General features: G+C 36.2%; 1 protein-coding gene across 1 annotated transcript in view; it reads left to right on the forward strand.

The window, feature by feature from the left end:
- Positions 1-2780: 2780 nt before the first annotated feature.
- Positions 2781-21892, forward strand: part of LOC137621369 (ammonium transporter Rh type A-like) — a 34661-nt gene continuing 15549 nt past the window's right edge. Inside the window, exons 1-3 of the mRNA XM_068351667.1 lie at positions 2781-3117; positions 10440-10540; positions 13041-13224. Of these exons, the coding sequence (XP_068207768.1) occupies positions 2783-3117; positions 10440-10540; positions 13041-13224 (620 nt within the window). The 5' untranslated portion in view covers positions 2781-2782. The remainder of the gene's footprint in view (positions 3118-10439; positions 10541-13040; positions 13225-21892) is intronic.

The raw sequence follows: 21892 nt of genomic DNA on the forward strand, positions 1-21892 counted from the left end.
CATTTTAGTCCCGTCTTCAGTAGTACAAGAGTCGTTGTGTTATGCGCGAGGGCCTTCTACAGGAACCAAAGGATTTAAGGATTTAATCAGTCTTGTTCTATTAAGTGAGGAACTATTGTTTTACGATCAAAATGAAAAGTGAAAAGTATATTTAATTATATATATTTATGTGTAGGAATTTTTATTACAAATAAAGTTATTCCAGCACCTTTAAAAGTTCAGACTTACAGCAAATGTTTTTTTGTGTTGAACTGGCTGACATAAGCCTTTTTATAGTTTATATATGAAAAAAGACTACTGTTTTGGTGCTATTGTCTTTTAAAGTTTTTTTTATTTTAATTGCCAATTATTTCTCTATATATGAAATATCTATTTTGGTGTTACCGTTTTTCAAAATATTTCATTTTAATTGCTAACAATCTCATATTGTTTATTTCCTTTCCTCACTGGCCTATCATTCACTGTCTTGAACTCTTGGGCTTTTAGCATCTTTGCCATTTTTCCCTGTTGGAGCTCTTGGGCTTATGGCATCTTGCTTTTCCAACTAGGGTTGTAGCTTGGCTAGTAATAATTATATTAATAATAACAACCCTGGCTTATGATAAAAGTAAAATGAGGCATTACAACATTCCTCATGTGTCTGTTGAATTAAGAACAAACTGATGTGCATATATCTAGAAATTTTATATAGGCGAGCTAATGAATAGTACGTAGCCACACAATATTGTTCCCTTCACCTCCTTATTGAATACGTTCCTACATTTCGAGTACCAAGTTACTGTCCTTTCTCAAGTTTTGCTCTATTCCAACAACTTTGCACCTACTAAAGTTACTGTCCTTTCTCAAGTTTTGCTCTATTCCAACAACTTTGCACCTACTAAAGTTACTGTCCTTTCTCAAGTTTTGCTCTATTCCAACAACTTTGCACCTACTAAAGTTACTGTCCTTTCTCAAGTTTTGCTCTATTCCAACAACTTTGCACCTACTAAAGTTACTGTCCTTTCTCAAGTTTTGCTCTATTCCAACAACTTTGCACCTACTAAAGTTACTGTCCTTTCTCAAGTTTTGCTCTATTCCAACAACTTTGCACCTACTAAAGTTACTGTCCTTTCTCAAGTTTTGCTCTATTCCAACAACTTTGCACCTACTAAAGTTACTGTCCTTTCTCAAGTTTTGCTCTATTCCAACAACTTTGCACCTACTAAAGTTACTGTCCTTTCTCAAGTTTTGCTCTATTCCAACAACTTTGCACCTACTAAAGTTACTGTCCTTTCTCAAGTTTTGCTCTATTCCAACAACTTTGCACCTACTAAAGTTACTGTCCTTTCTCAAGTTTTGCTCTATTCCAACAACTTTGCACCTACTAAAGTTACTGTCCTTTCTCAAGTTTTGCTCTATTCCAACAACTTTGCACCTACTAAAGTTACTGTCCTTTCTCAAGTTTTGCTCTATTCCAACAACTTTGCACCTACTAAAGTTACTGTCCTTTCTCAAGTTTTGCTCTATTCCAACAACTTTGCACCTACTAAAGTTACTGTCCTTTCTCAAGTTTTGCTCTATTCCAACAACTTTGCACCTACTAAAGTTACTGTCCTTTCTCAAGTTTTGCTCTATTCCAACAACTTTGCACCTACTAAAGTTACTGTCCTTTCTCAAGTTTTGCTCTATTCCAACAACTTTGCACCTACTAAAGTTACTGTCCTTTCTCAAGTTTTGCTCTATTCCAACAACTTTGCACCTACTAAAGTTACTGTCCTTTCTCAAGTTTTGCTCTATTCCAACAACTTTGCACCTACTAAAGTAACTGTCTTCTCAGTTTTGATCTATTCTCTATCTTAAATAGCCGTGTAAACATTATACATATTTGTCTCAAACCTACTTTCATACATTATTCGGTTATTAAATATCTAAACACTTGTAAAAATCAAATAAAACTATTCATCTGCATTATGCATTATCAGTAAGCCTACACATTAAATCATAATTTTTATACTATGCACCCTTTCATATTCCTCTATGGCACAACTCTCCAATTTATATCTAATTAATTAAACTAATGTTTGATGTATTAATACAAATATCTATAAAATTTTATCTATGAATAACAGATAAATAATATAGATAAAGAAGAAATTACACAGCAATCATGCCAGTGGGCTGTCTCAAAGCAGCCAGCCAGCCTCCACATTAAATCTCCATATTTTTTATACTATGCACCCTTTCACATTCCTCTACGACACAATTCTCCAATTTCTATCGAAGTAATTAAACTAATATTTGATGAATTACTACAAATATCTATAAAATTTTATCCGTGAATAACAGATAAATAAAAGACAGAAGAAATTGCACAGAAATCATGCCAGTGGCCTGTCTCAAAGCAGCCAGCCAACCACATTAAATCATAATTTTGATACCACGTACCTTTCACATTCCTCTATGTTACTACTCTCAAATTTCTATCTAATTAATTAAACCAATGTTTGATATAATAATACAAATATCTATAAAATTTTATCTATGAATAACAGATAAATAATATAGATTAAGAAGAAATTACACAACGATCATGCCAGTGGGCTGTCTCAAAGCAGCCAGGCAGCCTCCACATCAAATCAACATAATTTTAATGCTCTGTACCCTTTCACATTCCTCTACGACACAACTCTCCAATTTCTATCGAAGTAATTAAACTAATGTTTGATGTATTAATGCAAATATATATAAAATTTCATCTATGAATAACAGATAATATAGATAAAGAAGAAATTACACAGCAATCATGCCAGTGGGCTGTCTCAAAGCAGCCAACTCTCCCCAACCGGCCCGCTTAAAAAACGACTGTTTCACCCCGGGCGTCCACCTGAACGGGCTCAGTGCTACCGCAGGGCGCAAGCAACGCCCCGCCCTTGGGTTCTCCCCGAAGCAGGACTCCTCCGAGAGGAGGTGCTTCGTGTCATCGGAAGTTAGAAACGACTGCGGCGTATCGATTCCCGTCGAGGGTGTGGACGCCAACACGGGGGATGACGGTCAGCCGATGTGGTGGCTGACGAGGACGTCCTCATCGATTCTGTTGGTGCAGGGGACTTTCATCACGCTCTTCACGGCTTTCGGAAGGTGAATTGCTTAGATTTTATTTCCAAGTTGATTCTTAAGTACAAGACTTCCCTTATAGAGTGATCAGAGGCGAGGTGGAAGCTTAGGATCTAATAAAATAGTAAGTTTAGGTAGAATTCTGAAAAGGAGAGCGAGCTATTTCTTCGTCTTCGGAAGGCGACCTCTTAAAATGAATTTTTTTAGCTCTTTTTTCCAAGTTTATTATTTTGCTAAAATACTTCTTATTTAGCTCTTATTTCTAAGATAATTATTTAGCTAAAAGACTTTTGTTAGCTCTTATTTACAAGTTGATTCTTAAGTAAGAGATTTCCCTTATAGGATGATCAGAGACGAGGTGGAAGCTTGGGCTCTTAATAAAATAGTAAGATCAGGTAGAATATTGCAAAGGATAGCGAGGTATTTCTTCGTCTTTCGGAAGGAGACATCTTAAAAATGAATTTTTTTAAGGTCTTATTTCCAAGTTGATTATTTAGCTAAAAGACTTCTTATTTAGCTCTTATCTCTAAGATAATTATTTAGCTAAAAGATTTCTTATTTAGCTCTTATTTCTAAGATAATTATTTAGCTAAAAGACTTTTATTAGCTCTTATTTCCAAGTTGATACTTGAAAGACTTCCCTTATAGGGTGATCAGAGGCGAGGTGGAAGCTTAGGCTCTAATAAAATAGTAAGTTTAGGTAAAATTCTGCAAAGGATAGCGAGCTATTTCTTCACGGCTTTTGGAAGGTGACTTATCTTAAAAAGGAATTCTTTTAGCTCTTATTTCTAAATTGATTATTTAGGTAAAAGATATCTTTTTTAGTTCTTGTTTCTAAGTTGATTATTTAGGTAAAAGACTTTTTCTAGCTCTTGTTTCTAAGTTATCCTAAAAGACTTCTTTTTAAGCTTTTATTTCCAAGTTGATTATTTATCTAAAAGATTTCTTATTTAGCTCTTATTTCTAAAATAATTATTTAACTAAAAGACTTTTATTAGCACTTATTTCCAAGTTTATACCTAAGATTTCCCTTATAGGGTGATCAGAGATGAGGTGGAAGGTTAGGCTCTAATAAAATAGTAAGTTCAGGTAGAATATTGCAAAGGATATCGAGCTATTTCTTCACGGCTTTTGGAAGATGACTTATGTACTGGGATTTTGTAGTTTTAATTTCAAAGTCTATTCTTTAGTTAAAGACATTATCCATTTTCCTCTTAAGGTGATAAAAAAAAAATGGAAGTTCAGGTTGAAAAAAAAAATCAAAATACATAACAGGGAAAAGTTGATCTTAGGGGGAAATTTCTAGATTAATTCTTTAACTCAAGACATTTCCATTTTCCCCATTAAAGTGATTTAAGAAGAATTGGAAGTTCCAATTGTAAAAGAAAAAAATAAGAAAAATATGTATAAGGGAAAAGTTTATCTTGGGGGAAATTTGTGGTTTTAATTTCAAAGTCTATTCGTTAGTTAAAAGACTTTATCCATTTTCCTATTAAGGTTATAAAAGAAGAATTGGAAATTCCAATTGTAAAAGAACCAAAATAAGAAAAAAACAGAGTTTCTCTTAGGGAGAAATTTGTACTTTTAATTTCTAGATTAATTCTTTAGCTCAAGACATTATCCATTTTCCTCATAATGTGATAAAAAGATTTGGAAGTTCAGGTTGTAAAAGAACAAAAATAAGAAAAAATATGTAAAAGGGTAAAGTTTACTTTAGGTGGGATTATGTAATTTTAACTTCTAGGTTGATTAAGCTTTAGACATTTTTCATTTTCATCACAAGGTGATCAAAGAATTGAAAAGTTAGTGTTGAAAATTAAATACTTGAAAGGGAAAAGTTTCAATTTCTAAATTGATTTTTTTTCTTATTTTCTTTTTTTTTAGAAAAAAATACCTTTTCCTCTTAGTTCGATTAAGGAAGGATTGGAAATTCAGGTTGGAATAGAAAAAACTGGGGCAAAAAAAATTCTCTTAATAGTGTGATATAAGAAGAGTTGGAAGATTAATTGTAAAAGAAGAAAAAAATGGAAATGACTGAAAATTCAGGTAAAATACTTCAAAGAGAAGAGAGTTTATAATCTTAACCATACGATGAAAAATATCCCTTCGCTAACTAGCTTGAAGGTTTAAAAGCCGCTCATGAATGGCAGAGGCAATGGACAGTAACATTGCCCTATCAAGCAGGACAATGGCCTAGAGAATGACCATATATGCATATGATCAGCATCCAAACCCCCTGTCCACCCAAGCTAGAACCAAGGAAGGCCAGGGAATGGCTACTGATGACTCAGCAGATAGAGCTATGGGCTCCCCCTCAGCTCACTAGGAGGGTGAGGTTGCAGTGGCCAAAGAAACTAACGAGTTTGAACGCGAGTCTAATTCCAGTCTGGCGTTCACCAGTCAGGGACGTTACCATCGGCCACCACAACACCTACTTTCAAGTCTTCTACTTCACTGCCATTACAACGACTTGCTTCCTCTCTTCCCTCTGTGCGCAACCCCTTAAAATCTATTGCAAATCAGTGACCATCAGTTGCATATAAATGCAACAATGACCCCCCACCCCCCGGTCCCAGATACGGGCCACGTAGCCCAATTCCAAACATCCAATACCTACGCAACTAAGTGGCATAACATCAATATTGAGATGTACGAATAATCAATTTCACTTTGGTATTTTCCAAAAGGAAAGTGAAAGCTAACTCGTCCCTTTGACATTATTAGTACTTTTAAATTTTTAAAGGTCGTCCATGAACGCCAGAGGCAAGGGACAGGTACAATGCCATAGAGACTGACCACACACACACACACACATATATATATATATATATATATATATATATATATATATATATATATATATATATATATATATATATATATATATATATATATATATACATACACGATTAGTGACCAAGGCTCCTATTCAAGCTAGGACCAAGGAAAACCAGGCAATGGCAGCTGATGACTCAGCAGGTAGATCTATTGGCTCCGCAAAAACTCCTCATCCCTAACTCACAAAGAGATGGTTTAAGATTGTCCACATTATTTATAACTATCGAGAGCAAGTTTAGGAAACCCCCGTTCCAACAGATTCCCAGACAAGGACGTTTCTAAGCTACTACAACCCTATCGACGAATACTCTGCTTTGATCGCATAATTCTCCCCTAACACCCTCTGAAAATGTCGATACATCACTCATTTCGTGATACACGTTTACGTAGAACATTAAACAGGATTGTCAAGACTAAAGAAAGAAAATGGAAAATGTCTAATGGTATACCGCCTTAACGTTGTACAATCCGTGACGGTCCTTTGGGGGGGGGGGGGAATCTTCAACTAAAGGTCTCTAACTATAACAAGTGAGGAATATTGACTAGTTCAAATTTTGCACAAGTTATATCTTAACCTTTTTTTAAATTGAGTTATGTTAAAATCTCAAACTTGAAAGTTTTTAACCTATCAATCTTTCAAAAGGCAAACAAGAACTCTAAAAGTAAGTAGAGACGAATAAAATGGACCAACTGAAAGAAAGACTCAATTACTGATAAGATTCCTCACTATCAGTAACGTCTACTATCATTTCCAGAGGCCGTGTAATGGTGTTTTTCCCAAATATCTAACAAACCGGCTTATGAATTTCCATGAAACTACAGCAATGAATGTTTCAAACATTGGCCTAATTTTTGGTGGTACAATGAATTGACAGATGTGTTTAATTAACCCGTTTACTCTTAAAAAAAAAAAGGAACTTCTTCCCTTCCTTCAGAGCGTTTCGAAGAAGTGTTACTTAATCCCATAACTGTGACGCAGAGGTTCCCCCAACCCTCCTTCGGTGTTTACACCTATGGCTATCCTAGTAATCCCCCCCCCCTTCCTTCTTGCCTTCTTTCCTTCATTTCCATTGTTATTAGGCTACCGAGTAAATCCCTGTTAGGAAAGACTGTGTACTGCACATATAAAATGAGCCGGAAGAGCAATAAAATGTTTTATGGTGGTAGATAATGATTAGATGGTTAACACAAATTATCAAACATAATAGAAGAGGTTTAAAACAGGGGTGTGGAATCGCACTGAGAGATATTCTACTCGGACTCCTACAAATTTTAGATTTGCGACTAAAAAACAAAATAAAATAAAAAAAATTAAATAAAAACATTAGTAGAAATAGAAAACAATTTTTTTCCTTGAGAGTGATGATGAGTAAAATGTATAAGTGTCCATTCTTGTTTTTTTTTATCCCTCATAAATCTATGGTTTCCAGCAATTGGTGATAACATTATTTTGGAAAAGCAAAGCTAATGAATACTTTGATAGGAGTATATCAGCTTGGCATGTAGACAATGTCAATGGATTTCTCAAAGTAAGGTTGATTGGTTCATTAATTGAAGTCTGGTATAATTCCAGTGACAAAGTCGAAATGATATTTGTCACATACCTTTTAAGTAACAAAAATAGGTACTGGTACTTATAACGTAAATAGATATATAAAACTATAGGTTGAAATATAATAAATCTTATGTATGTATGAACACACACACACACACACACATATATATATATATATATATGTATATATATATATATATATATATATATATATATATATATATATATATATATATATATATATATATATGATTTCAAAATTTATCAAATGGCCGATGTCAATGCCCTTATATGAAACATCTTTTAGAAGTCTACCTTCTAAGGAATTCAAGCTACTCTCTCTGGTGAAATTGATATGATAAATTATATCAAACAATGCTCTCAGTCATTTTCTTCCTGGCAATTGATGTATCGAGTAACCTGTGTTGTATGGAAGAATGAGTCCTACGGCTTAACCTAAAGAAAACTATATTTCTATTGCTTTACCAACACTCGCTTGAAGTGCGAAGTGTAGGGTTAGCATGGCTTCTTTCGTTTCCTGTCATAAGTCTCATTCTTGATCTTCAATGTAAGTGAGTGGGTAAGATACAAAAGGTTGGTCTTGTGTTTAGGTAAAGTCTAAAGTCACGAATCACATTACCAGGTATGCTGAACTTTTACTGACAAAGAATTTCGTATTGCTTGGGGTAGGTCATATGGCAATTATCTATGGAGTTAAACAGGCGTTTAACAATTCGGGGGAAGGGAGGTACAGGGGAAGAAACGTTATAACAACGTCACTGAGGGACGTCATCACTTTTGCGAATGTGTGGGTGGCTAAGACTGGCTTTAGCCTCATTTTCTCAAAGTAAAAAAGTTAATGAAACGTAATTGGCAATGCACAGTATTTCCCAAAATTAGGCCTTTGTATGAAGCGCTCCCTGCTTTGATATCATGGAAACCCATCAGTTATTTTAGGAGTTATTTAAAAAAAAAAAAAAAAACACTATTACACGGCCTCTGGAAACTATAGTAGGCTAGGTGGTTGGCATTTTAATTGACCGTGACTTTGACCTTCCAAAATTTAATGCTTTCCAGCTTTTTACATAACAGTTAATCCCTGCAAGACTCATTACTTTACGATTAAAATTGTGGTCAGGAAGCTGTTCACAAACGAACACAAACACACACAAAAAGGGGGTAAAACATATAACGTCATTCCAACTTCGGCGGAGGTAAAAAAAGAGAAGGTCACGTTACTATACTTGGGCGTGTTTTCCCTGGTCCTAGCACACATGATACAATGTTCCCTACAGAAACTACAGGATCTGTTTCTCGTAGTAGTTAAAGTAATAAGAGTATCACACAGTGTTGCCATTTGTTAATGAATAAAAGATTCTGTCTTGGGTTAGAGTTCTCTTGCTTGAGGGTACACTCGAGCACACTATGCTATCTTATTTCTCTTCCTTTGTTTTGTTAAAGCTTTTATATTTTATATAGGAGATATTTATTTTAATATTACTCTTCTTAAAATATTCAATTTTCCCTTTTTCCATTCCTCACTGGGCTATTTTCCCTGTTGGAGCCTCTGGGCTTATAGCATCCTTCTTTTACAACTAGGGTTATAGCTTAGCTAGTAATAATAATAATAATAATAGCTTCGAAATAACGTAAAGTGCTACTCGAATCCAGCCAAGCTTTGGAACAGACAGTCCGAGCCTTTGCGTGATATCAATTATAGGCGAAGTACTGCATGCCATCATTAAATCCTGCCTCTAGCATACAATGTCTCACGGTTTGAACACCAAAGTCTATTTGCATGTCAAAAGACATATTTGAAAGAGACTTCTTTTTGCCAAAGACTATCCTGAAAGCTAACGACTGTGTGAATGCGAAAGGCTGTTTTTATGTGAAAAAGACTTATTTAAAAGAAAGACATATTTGAAAGAGACTTCTTTTTGCCAAAGACTATCCCGAAAGCTAACGACTGTGTGAATGCGAAAGGCTGTTTTTATGTGAAAAGACGTATTTGAAAGACAGACTTATCTTTAAGTCAAAAACTATCACAGCTAGAGACTTCTCTTTCAGCTAAAGAGTATCTAAGTCAAAGACTATTTAGAAAGCCAAAGGCTTTAGAATCTAAACACTATTTGAAGGCCAAAGACTTTAAAAACCAATGATTATTTGGAAGCCAAAAACTTTAAAAAACAATGATTATTTGGAAGCCAAAAACTTTAAAAAACAATGATTATTTGGAAGCCAAAAACTTTAAAAAACAATGATTATTTGGAAGCCAAAAACTTTAAAAAACAATGATTATTTGGATGCGAAAGACTTTAAAAACCAATGACTATTTGGAAGCCAAAGACTTTAAAAACTAAAGACTATTCGAAAACCACCAGAGACTTTAAAAACCAATGACTATTTGGAAGCCAAAGACTTTAAAAACTGAAGACTATTTGGAAGCCAAAGACTTTAAAAACCAAAGAATATTTGGAAGCCAAAGACTTTAAAAACCAATGACTATTTGGAAGCCAAAGACTTTAAAAACTAAAGACTATTTGGAAGCCAAAGACTTTAAAAACTAAAGACTATTTGGAAGCCAAAGACTTTAAAAACTAAAGACTATTTGGAAGCCAAAGACTTTAAAAACTAAAGACTATTTGGAAGCCAAAGACTTTAAAAAACTAAAGATTATTCGAAAGCCACCAAAGACTTTAAAAACCAATGACTAATTGGAAGCCAAAGACTTTAAAAACTAAAGATTATTCGAAAGCCACCATAGACTTTAAAAACCAATGATTTTTTGGAAGCCAAAGACTTTAAAAACTAAAGCCTTCTCGAAAGCCACCAAAGACTTTAAAAACCAATGACTATTTGGAAGCCAAAGACTTTAAAAACTAAAGACGATTTGGACGCCAAAGACTTAAAATAAAGACTATTTAAAGACTTAAGACTATTTCATTTATTGCAGATATGCTCCTCTGGCTGACGGGTCCCATCCTCGAAACAACCACCACTCCATCCTGGGAGGATTTGTTCCAGACATCAACCCAATCCACCAGCACTATCATAGTCAGTAATAAAGACATTTTGGCCCACTTGTGGGGTGTGTGAGAGTTGAGTAGACTGGGGGTGTGTGAGAGTTGAGTAGACTGGGGGTGTGTGAGAATTGAGAAGACTATGGGGGGAGTGTGAGAATTGAGAAGACTATGGGGGGGGTGTGAGAATTGAGAAGACTATGGGGGGGGGGTGTGAGAATTGAGAAGACTTGTGGGGTGTGTGAGAATTGAGAAGACTTGTGGGGTGTGTGAGAGTTGAGTAGACTGGGGGTGTGTGAGAATTGAGAAGACTGTGGGGGTGGGGGGGGGGGTGAGAATTGAGAAGACTAAGGGGGTGTGTGAGAATTGAGAAGACTATTGGGGGGAGTGAGAATTGAGAAGACTTGTGGGGAAGACTTGTGGGGTGTGTGAGAATTGAGCAGACTATTGGAGGGGGGGGGGGGGGTGAGAATTGAGAAGACTTGTGGGGTGTGTGAGAGTTGAGTAGACTGGGGGTGTGTGAGAATTGAGAAGACTGTGGGGGTGGGGGGGGTGGGGTGAGAATTGAGAAGACTAAGGGGGTGGGGTGAGAATTGAGAAGACTAAGGGGGTGTGTGAGAATTGAGAAGACTATTGGGGGGGAGTGAGAATTGAGAAGACTTGTGGGGAAGACTTGTGGGGTGTGTGAGAATTGAGCAGACTATTGGAGGGGGGGGGGGTGAGAATTGAGAAGACTATTGGGGGGAGTGAGAATTGAGAAGACTTGTGGGGAAGACTTGTGGGGTGTGTGAGAATTGAGCAGACTATTGGAGGGGGGGGGGGTGAGAATTGAGAAGACTATTGGGGGGAGTGAGAATTGAGAAGACTTGTGGGGAAGACTTGTGGGGTGTGTGAGAATTGAGCAGACTATTGGAGGGGGGGGGGGTGAGAATTGAGAAGACTATTGGGGGGAGTGAGAATTGAGAAGACTTGTGGGGAAGACTTGTGGGGTGTGTGAGAATTGAGCAGACTATTGGAGGGGGGGGGGGGGTGAGAATTGAGAAGACTATTGGGGGGAGTGAGAATTGAGAAGACTTGTGGGGAAGACTTGTGGGGTGTGTGAGAATTGAGCAGACTATTGGAGGGGGGGGGGGGTGAGAATTGAGAAGACTATTGGGGGGAGTGAGAATTGAGAAGACTTGTGGGGAAGACTTGTGGGGTGTGTGAGAATTGAGCAGACTATTGGAGGGGGGGGGGGGTGAGAATTGAGAAGACTTGTGGGGTGTGTGAGAGTTGAGTAGACTGGGGGTGTGTGAGAATTGAGAAGACTGTGGGGGTAGGGGGGTGGGGTGAGAATTGAGAAGACTAAGGGGGTGGGGTGAGAATTGAGAAGACTAAGGGGGTGGGGTAAGAATTGAGAAGACTAAAGGGGTGGGGTGAGAACCTAGTAGACTGTGGGGGTGTGAGAATTGAGAAGACTGTGGGGGGTGAGAGAATTGAGAAGACTGTGGGGGGTGAGAGAATTGAGAAGACTTGTGGGGTGTGTGAGAATTGAGAAGACTTGTGGGGTGTGTGAGAATTGAGAAGACTTGTGGGGTGTGAGAATTGAGAAGACCGTGGGGGTGTGAGAATTGAAAAGACCGTGGGGTTGTGAGAATTGAGAAGACTGTGGGGGTGTGAGAATTGAGAAGACTGTGGGGGTGTGAGAATTGAGAAGACTGTAGGGGTGTGAGAATTGAGAAGACTAAGAGGGTGTGAGAATTGAGAAGACTGTAGGGGTGTGAGAATTGAGAAGACTGTAGGGGTGTGATAATTGAAAAGACAGTGGGGGTGTGATAATTGAAAAGACTGTGGGGGTGTGTGAGAATTGAAAAGACTAAAGGGGTAGGAGAATTGAAAAGACTAAAGGGGTAGGAGAATTGAGAAGACTGTGGGGGTGTGAGAATTGAGAAGACTAAGAGGGTGTGAGAATTGAGAAGACTAAGAGGGTGTGAGAATTGAGAAGACTAAGTGTGTTTGAGAATTGAGAAGACTGTGGGGGTGTGAGAATTGAGAAGACTGTGGGGGTGTGAGAATTAACATTCTAACGATTTTATCCATTTTCACAATATTGTCAGGAGCTAAGAACTTTAATTTGTTGGTTAGTTTTAATGAAGTTTATAATGTTCTTAATGATACTGCTAATGTCAGTTTCATGCAATGCTTGTGATAAAGCTTTGCTTGAAAAGAGAGAGAGAGAGAGAGAGAGAGAGAGAGAGAGAGAGAGAGAGAGAGAGAGAGAGAGAGAGAGAGAGAGAGAATGAATTTCAACATTAAGTCCTACCAACTATTCGAATAATACATAAACGCACATGACCAAAATCTAAGTAAACTCACATTCCAGCCATTCTAAATTTCACTTAAAACTCTTTTTGCCCCCTTCCCCCAAAAACACTCATTAATAATAATAATATTTTCCCATTTTATGAGAATATAATACTAGTTAAGTCCTTTTTCATATATAGATATAGTTTCTCCTATACGAATTCAAATATTCTCTCTTTCTAAACTTCTAGGCGCAATGACTATGAACATGTTGGTGCTGGCTGGCGTAGGATTACGGCTATCTTTCATTCGGGACTTCTCGTACAGCGCTATCGGAGCCTCCTTGCTGATAGGTGGCATTGGTATCCAATGGGCTATTCTCTGCCGAGGTTTTATCTCGTCTGAAGACGAGTATATCTATATAGATATTCACAGGTAATTAACTCCGCCAACGAAGTTGGTAGGAGGTTATGTTCTACACATGTTTGTATGTTTGTGTGTGTGTGTGGGTGTGTGTTTGTTTTTTTGTTTAACACCTGCCTGGCCACAATTTTATTCGTAGAGTAATGAAACTTTCAGGGATTAACTAATGTAAAATGCTGGGAATGATTAAATTTTGGAAGGTCAAGGTCAAAGGTCAAGCATGTGTTTGTTTGTGAATAGCTTCCTGGCCACAATTTTAATCGTAAAGTAATGAAACTTTTAGGGGTTAACTGTAATGTAAAAAGCTGGAAATTATTACATTTTGGAAGGTCAAGGTCAAAGGTCAAGCAAAATGTCCAATTCACGTAATCAGCCATAAGTTTGGACATCGTTGTCACAGACTTCAAACTTGGCTCATATTCGAGTGTATGAAAATCCACGCCAATTAATACATGTTAAGGTCAAAGGTCAAGGTCACAGTCAAGCAAAAAGTCCAATTCACGTAATCTGCCATAAGTTTGGACACCATTGTCAGAGACTTCAAACTTGGTTCATATTCCAGTGTATGAAAATCCACGCCAATTAATACATATTAAGGTCAAAGGTCAAGGTAGAGCAAAAGGTCGAGAAATAAGCTGCCGCGGCGGAGGTCTGCGCTCTACCGAGCGCCTCTCTATTCATCACCTACGTTTAGTTGCAATGTTGATTGAATAGCGTTTGTATCCTTTTTGTCATGGAGAGAGAGAGAGAGAGAGAGAGGAGAGAGAGAGAGAGAGAGAGAGAGAGAGAGAGAGAGAGAGTTGGGGACCTAGGAAGAGTGACTCAATCACTCATAAATGGACAGTTAGGAATACTGTTGTGAATTAAAAGTGCTTGGAAAGAATAGGTCAAAACACAGAGAGGGGATAAGTTCAGGGAAGGTGAGAGTAGGTGTATACATGGGTGAAAAATGAAGGAAGTGGGAGTGATTGTACAAGGGGGCAGATCCATTTGCTGAAGTTGTTTGTATTAAGGTTGTTTGCTAGTCATCATAGATGTGCGCTAATTTTTTTATTTATTTATGTATTTATTTATTTTTATTTGTATCGTAATCGGCCACACCTCTTTCTTTATTTGCTTTGTGTTAATGTTTTCTCCGATTATTAAAAATTATAGTAACTAAATTCTAAAGAGGATATATTTATCGAATACCTAATCTTTGGTTAAATAACATTTATGGGGTTAAAAAAACAGAAAAAAAAAGACTTAAATATGAACGAAAAGTTTTTACGATTGATGACAGTCAAGATTTTTTTTTTCCTTAGTGAAAATGTTCTCTCTTGATTATTATTCATTATAGTTACTAAATTTCAAAAGAGTATACTTATAGAATACTGAATGTCTGGTTAAATAACATTTATGATCTTCAAAAAGACTTGAATATGAACGAAAAGTTTTGACGATTGACGACTATTAAGAATTAAGGTAACTAGATTTTAAAGTGGGTACATTTATAGAATACTGAATGTGTGGTTAAATAAAATTTATGACCTTCAAAAAGACTTTAATATAAAGAAAAGTAAAGATGTCATTTTTTTTTTTTTTTTTTTTTGCGCGCGTTTTCGACATCATGTGTATATCCGTTTGTTTATGCGCCAGTCAATTATTCTTATCGCTGACGTGACATGTCGCATAGTAAATAAGCATTGCTTAGAAAACACCAAGGGTTGACAACAATAATCTGAGAGCTAACCTTGTCACAGACTGAATTTCATGCTATAAATTACGGTATTTCGCAGTTCGTCCACACTAGTTTTATTTTTATATTTAGCTGTCTATACAGTGATATAATTTATTACTAAATTCTTAGAGAAAGAGAATTTAAATTTGAAAAGGAGATTTTATATCGTGAATAGTGGTACGAAATTCCTTGAAAAACCGAGCAATTGAAAATAAAAAAAATAGAATTTTATACTGTGCATAAAATCTAAAACTTAATTCCTTGGAAAATGGATATTTCCCAATTGGAAAAAAGGATATTATTATTATTATTATTATTATTATTATTATTATTATTATCCAAGCTAAAACCCTAGTTGGAAAAGCAAGATGCTATAAGCCTAGGGGCTCCAACAGGGAAAAATAGCCCAGTGAGGAAAGGAAATAAGGAAATAAATAAATGAAGAGAACAAATTAACAATAAATCGTTCTATAAAGAGTAACAACGTCAAAACAGACATGTCACATATAAACTATTAACTATACAGCGATTTAAATTTATAAATCAAATTTCTTGAAAACTGAGTATTCATAGTTGAAAATATGATGTTATATATGGAATGAAATATAAAAAACGAAATTCGTACTGGATATTTAAAATTGGAAATAAGATGTTATAAAGTGAATAAAATTTAGATAAAAATTCCTTGACGACTGGATATTGAAAATAAAAAAAAGAATTTTATACAGAAAAAAAAACCACTATGAAAACGGTATATTCCAAATTGAAAATAAGAATTTATATATCAAAAAATCTAGAAAAAAAAAACTTGAAAAATTGGATATTTATAATTGAAAATAAGATTTTATAGAGGACTTCAATAAATAGGGGGTATTTAAACTTCCATAATGAGTATTTAAAGAAATTAATCTAATATTATCCATTAACACAGAATGCACTAGATTTCTATTCTATAGTCAATTTATTTTATCGAGGCAGATTTGCACCGACTCGCAGCGGTGTCCTTTTAGCTGGGAAAAGTTTCCTGATCGCTGATTGGTTGGACGAGATAATTCTAACCAATCAGCGATCAGGAAACTTTTCCGAGCTAAAAGGGCACTGCTGCGAGTCGGTGCAAATCTGCCTCGATAAAAGAAATGGACTATAGTCAATTAGCATACGGTATCCATAATATCCAGTTGCAACTCAGCGTCGAAAAGTCTCCCGGCCCCAACGCTGGAGCAAGGGGTTCAATTTCTTGAATTTGAATGACGATTGAAAACTTTTTAAAGATATTCCTTCCTTTATCGAATTAATGTTGCTTATTAATTACGTTCTAAAAGAGATATCATCAGGTTCACATTTCCTATATCGTTCACGCGGAAAAAAAAAAAAAAAAAATAACAGAGTAAAGACCAGAAGTATTGAAAACAACTAGTTAATTACACAACTCTTAAAAGAAGGGTGTGAAGAGTAAGAAGGAGAGAAGAAGTTTGCGAGTGAGCAGTGTGCGAGTTGTCAAGAGCAGTGAGAGAGGATGTAAGAGTGAAAGAGTGGGGTGAGAGTGTGGGGGAGAAGGGGAGGGGTGTGAGTGGGGTAGAAGGAGAGATGAGAGTGGGAGAGAGGGGGAGGGATGAGAGTGGGGTAGAGGGAGAGATGAGAGTGGGGGAGAGGGAGAGATGAGAGTGGGGGAGAGGGAGAGATGAGAGTGGGGGAGGAGAGATGGGAGTGGGGGAGGGATGAGTGGGAGAGACTGGTGTGGGAGAGTGCGAGACAGGTGTGTGAGAAGAGTGTGGGAGACAGGTGTGCGAGAAGATCGTGGGAGAGTGGTGTGCGAGAAGAGCGTGGGAGAGTGGGAGACTGGTGTGCGAGAAGAGCGTGGGAGACTGGTGTGAGGGGTGTGGGAGAGTGGGAGACTGATGTGGGAGAGTGGGAGACTGATGTGGGAGGGGTGTGGGAGAGTGGGAGACAGGTGTGAGAGAAGAGTGTGGGAGACAGGTGTGAGAGAAGAGTGTGGGATGAGTGGGGGGAGGGGTGTGAGAGGGGGGGAGGGGTGTGAGATGGGGGGAGGGGTGTGAGGGGGAGAGGTGAGAGAGGGGGAGACTATTGTGGGTGAAGTGTGAGAGTAGGAGACTGTTGTGGGAGAAGGGGGTGGGAGAGTGGAAGACAGGTTGGGGAGAGTGGGAGAGAATAGTGTGGGAGAGTGGGAGACAGGTGTGGGAGAAGAGTGTGGGAGAGTGGGAGACAGGCGTGGGAGAAGAAGGGTTTGGGAGAGTGGGAGACAGGTGTGGGAGGAGGATGCGAGTTTGGAGAGGTCTTTGACTGGAAAAACTTATTTAAGGTAGTTATGCAAGTTAAAGTTTCTACATATTCACCCTCTATTTCATTTAATTATTCCGAGTCAATTCCAGCTACCAGTTACCTACAGAAGAGAATAGGGAAAGTAAATGCAAAACCTTTAAGGTAAGGTTCCCCCTTGCTCTAGGGAAGGGCTTACCCAGCCCACCTCCCTCTTGAGGGACGTGGTGGTTTTTTTGGCCCAAGCCTAAATTTTGAAGCATTACCATTTTTCTGATAATATTGTCAAAATCATGACTAATACGTTTGCTTTTTAACATATCGCAAAATTAGGTTTACAACTTCAAACTGATTGGTTTCAAGTGCCTATGTCAATGTTCGTGTACTTAAGCGTGATCTCCGAAAGAACGCAAAATATAAGGCGAATACAAAAACTTTACTTTTAATTACATAACAATGCGAATACGAAAACTATTTTCAGTTACATTATACATATAATGAGAACCTTGCAGATTAATTATTTTTTTTTTTTTTACTCTGTGCAGTCTTCAAAATTAACCCAAGGGTGAGAACATTAATACTGATTAAGTTTTGATTTTTGCATTATCAGGTCTTGTTTTCGCGAAATTATACACATGTTGAGAACCTTACAGTAAAAAAAAAAAAAAATGTTTTTACTCTGTGCAGTCTTCAAACTTAACCCAAGGGTGAAAACATTAAATAATACCGATTAAGTTTTAATTTTGGCATTAATCAGGTCTTGTTTTCGCGAAATTATACAATCGTTGAGAACCTTAGATTAAAAAAAAAAAAAAAAAAAAAAAAAAAAAAAAAAGTTGTTTTTACTTTGTGCAGTCTTCAAAATTAACCCATGGGTGAAAACATTAATAATACAGATTAAGTTTTAATTTTTGCATGATCAGGTCTTGTTTTCGCGAAATTATACAAAGGTTGAGAACCTTACAGATTTAAAAAAAAAATGTTTTTACTCTGTGCGGTCTTCAAAATTAACCCAAGGGTGAAAACATTAATAATACCGATTAAGTTTTAATTTTTGCATTATCAGATCTTGTTTTCGCGAAATTATACAAACTTTGAGAACCTTAGATTAAAAAAAAATTGTTTTTACTCTGTGCAGTCTTCAAAATTAACCCAAGAGTGAAAACATTAATAATACCGATTAAGTTTTAATTTTTGCATTATCAGGTCTTGTTTTCGCGAAATAATACAAACGTTGAAAACGTTAGAGATTAAGAAAATAATTTTTTACTCTGCGCAGTCATCAAAATTAACCCAGGGGTGGGGGGGGAGGGGGGAAACTTGTCACAAATACCGATGAAGTTTTAGTTTTCGCATTACCGGGTCTTGTTTTCGCATCAAATATACTGGCAGGGACTCATTTGTGAATAACACTTACAGAGTTACACTAATTATCCGATTACAGTTGTAAAATGGCCAAAAACAGAAAATTGCCATTTCCAATTTTAAGTTTGTTAATGCAAAACAATCAACACTATTCGATATAATTTCATATATACGTATCTACAGAATATATTATTATTATTATTATTATTATTACTATTATTATCATTATTACTATCCAAGCTACAACCCTAATTGGAAAAGCAAGATGCTATAAGCCCAGGGGCTCCAATAGGGAAAAATAGCCCAGTGAGGAAAGGAAATAAGGAAATAAATAACCGAAGAGAACCAATTAACAATAAATCATTCTAAAAAAAGTAATGTCAAAAGAGATATGTCATATATAAACTATTAACAACGTCAAAAACCAATATATCATATATAAACTATTAACAACGTCAAAAACAAATATGTCATATATAAACTATTAACAACGTCAAAAACAAATATGTCATATATAAACTATAACAAGACTCATGTCCGCCTGGTCAACAAAAAAGCATTAGCTCCAACTTTGAACTTTTGAAGTTCTACCGATTTAACCACCCGACAATTCAAGACATTAACGAACGACAGTACATGCTAAGTATTGATAGTTTAACCAGGCCTATAATTTTACATCACAGTCTCAGTGTTCAGTATTATCTTTTATGTTTCAATTAAATGTATACATGCTCAATACCTCACCGGGATATTTTCCCTATTGGAGCCCCTGGGATTATAGCATCCTACTTTTCCAACTAGGGTTGTAGCTTAGCAAGTTATAATAATAATTAAGTTTATCAATTTTCATATTTTCTGTCCCAATTAAACATGCTCAATACCTCACCGGGATATTTTCCCTATTGGAGCCCCTGGGATTATAGCATCCTACTTTTCCAACTAGGGTTGCAGCTTAGCAAGTTATAATAATAAAAAGTTTATAAATTTTCATACCTAAATTTTCCAACATCACGAATACTCAGTGTACAGTATTTAATCAATATAAATTTAACGATATTAATAACAATCTCTCGTTTCATGGCCAACACAAGGTCTAGATTTCTGTAAATTTTAATGTAGATTCCTTAAAAAAATGGTCATCCACAAATTTAACAACATAGACATCGTAGGTAGACTTGTCATTATATATAGTAACATCCTCAAATCCACCAATACCAATACGATACTTCGATACAAAATGACATTAAAACATATTCATTTCACAAAAAAAAAAAAAAAAAAAAAAAAAAAAAAAAAAAAAAAAAAAAAAAAAAAAAAAAAAAACCGACAATATTCAATACTCACAATAATCCAATTGACCTAAATACCTTTGGATTGATCACAGAAAGGAACAGCCAGTAGCGTAAATGACTAGCGATTAAAACAAACTTCAAAATGCAACTTACGTACGCAAAACCAGAGACAAATGAAAACACTGATTTTAGTCCTGACTTGATAGCGAATTTAATTATTATCCACAAAATTAACAACATAGGCACAAGATAGACCTGCCGTTAAAGATTAGAATCTAGAACGTCGAACAAGTCCTTTAGCAACCACAAGATTCTTCTAGATACAAAAAAAATTACGATAAAATAATAGTAATCTCACTATAAAATTCAGCAACACAAAGTTACTTACGATAGATTAGAAACAAGCCTCCAGTTACGAAGAAAATGACAGGCAATGCACGGTACACTTCTAATTGCAGAATATCTTATATACGCAAAATCAACTTTTGACTTACCAGCAAAACCGAGTAACAAATGAAAACACTGAATTTAGTCCTGACTTGATAGCGAAGCTGTCTGGAATAAGTTTTACTTAGACGGCTAACGTCGAAGACGACGATGGCTATTGTGTATAGAAAAGCTATAACAACACGTTAACCTACGGATGACCCTAGTGCTAATTAAGAAGCCTAATTTCATATAGTCAGGATTGAAAAGGAATGCCGGTTTTAATATAACCTTTAGGTATACTGTTGAAAATTGGCATTAGAAAAACTGTATATGTCTGGCAACATTTATTCCAGGTTTATTTTACCGTTTTAAAAACGGATATATTGACGTAAAGGAGTGATGTTATGGTCACCAACCCGTGAAATATAATAACAAAGTATGGTAAAATTACGGTCACTGTATTCTAATGGAATACGGCTGAGAACAGCATATTTTTACGGAGAATTTTTCGATAAAAAATACGGCTTTTTTAACAGTGTAAGGAATGTTGAATAAACGACACTCATATGTTATAGAAGCGTTATTCGAGAATATAATTTGCCAAGTGCGGTCTGCTTCAAAAAAAAAAAAAAAAAAAAAAAAAAAAAAAAAAAAAAAAAAAAAAAAAAAAAAAAAAAAACTGCCTTTTCGACCTATTGAATTCAGTTGACCTTTATCTGGGGAGGAGGTCATTCAGGGCTAGGGAACCTGCAACTGGTGTGGGGCGGGGATGGAGGATCCTGCTGTTCCGTAGAAGTTAAGAAAAAAAGTTTGGGCCACAGGATGTAAGAAAGGACGTGGGATCGGAAGTAAAGCAGTCGAATGGATGTCACTAGGACCCTTCAGCATTGTCTATGGTTCACGGATACGACTTACAACCCCCCCCCCCCCCCCGCCCCCCTCTATGGGTTGTCTACTCGTTTAGGCAGGCTGTTAGATATTTGCGAAATTTTATAAACTTAGTTAAAAAACAAGGAAATCTATATATGATTATTGACTTTAATAACTGGAGATATTTCATCATTATCATCATCATCATCATCACCTCCTACGCCTATTAACGCAAAGGGCCTCAGTTAGATTTCGCCAGTCGTCTCTATCTGTTCGATATTTGCGAAATTTTATAAACTTACTCAATTAAAGAACAATGAAATCTATTTATGATTATTGACTTTAATAACTTGAGACATTTCATCATCATCATCACCTCCTACGCCTATTAACGCAAAGGGCCTCAGTTAGATTGCGCCAGTGGTCTCTATCTGTTAGATATTTGTAAATTTTTTTAAACTTACTCAATTAAAAAATAAGGAAACCTATTTATGATTATTGGCTTTAATAACTTGAGACATTTCATCATCATCATCATCATCACCTCCTACGCCTATTAACGAAAAGGGCCTCAGTTAGATTTCGCCAGTCGTCTCTATCTGTTAGATATTTGTAAAATTGTATAAACTTACTCAGTTAAAAAATAAGGAATTCTATTTCTGATTATTGGGTTTAATAACTTGAGACATTTTTTGTGTTATATAGGAATTTCGTTTTTATTTACATT

The sequence above is a fragment of the Palaemon carinicauda genome, chromosome 28, assembly GCF_036898095.1.
Source record: "Palaemon carinicauda isolate YSFRI2023 chromosome 28, ASM3689809v2, whole genome shotgun sequence".
Lineage (NCBI taxonomy): Eukaryota > Metazoa > Arthropoda > Malacostraca > Decapoda > Palaemonidae > Palaemon > Palaemon carinicauda.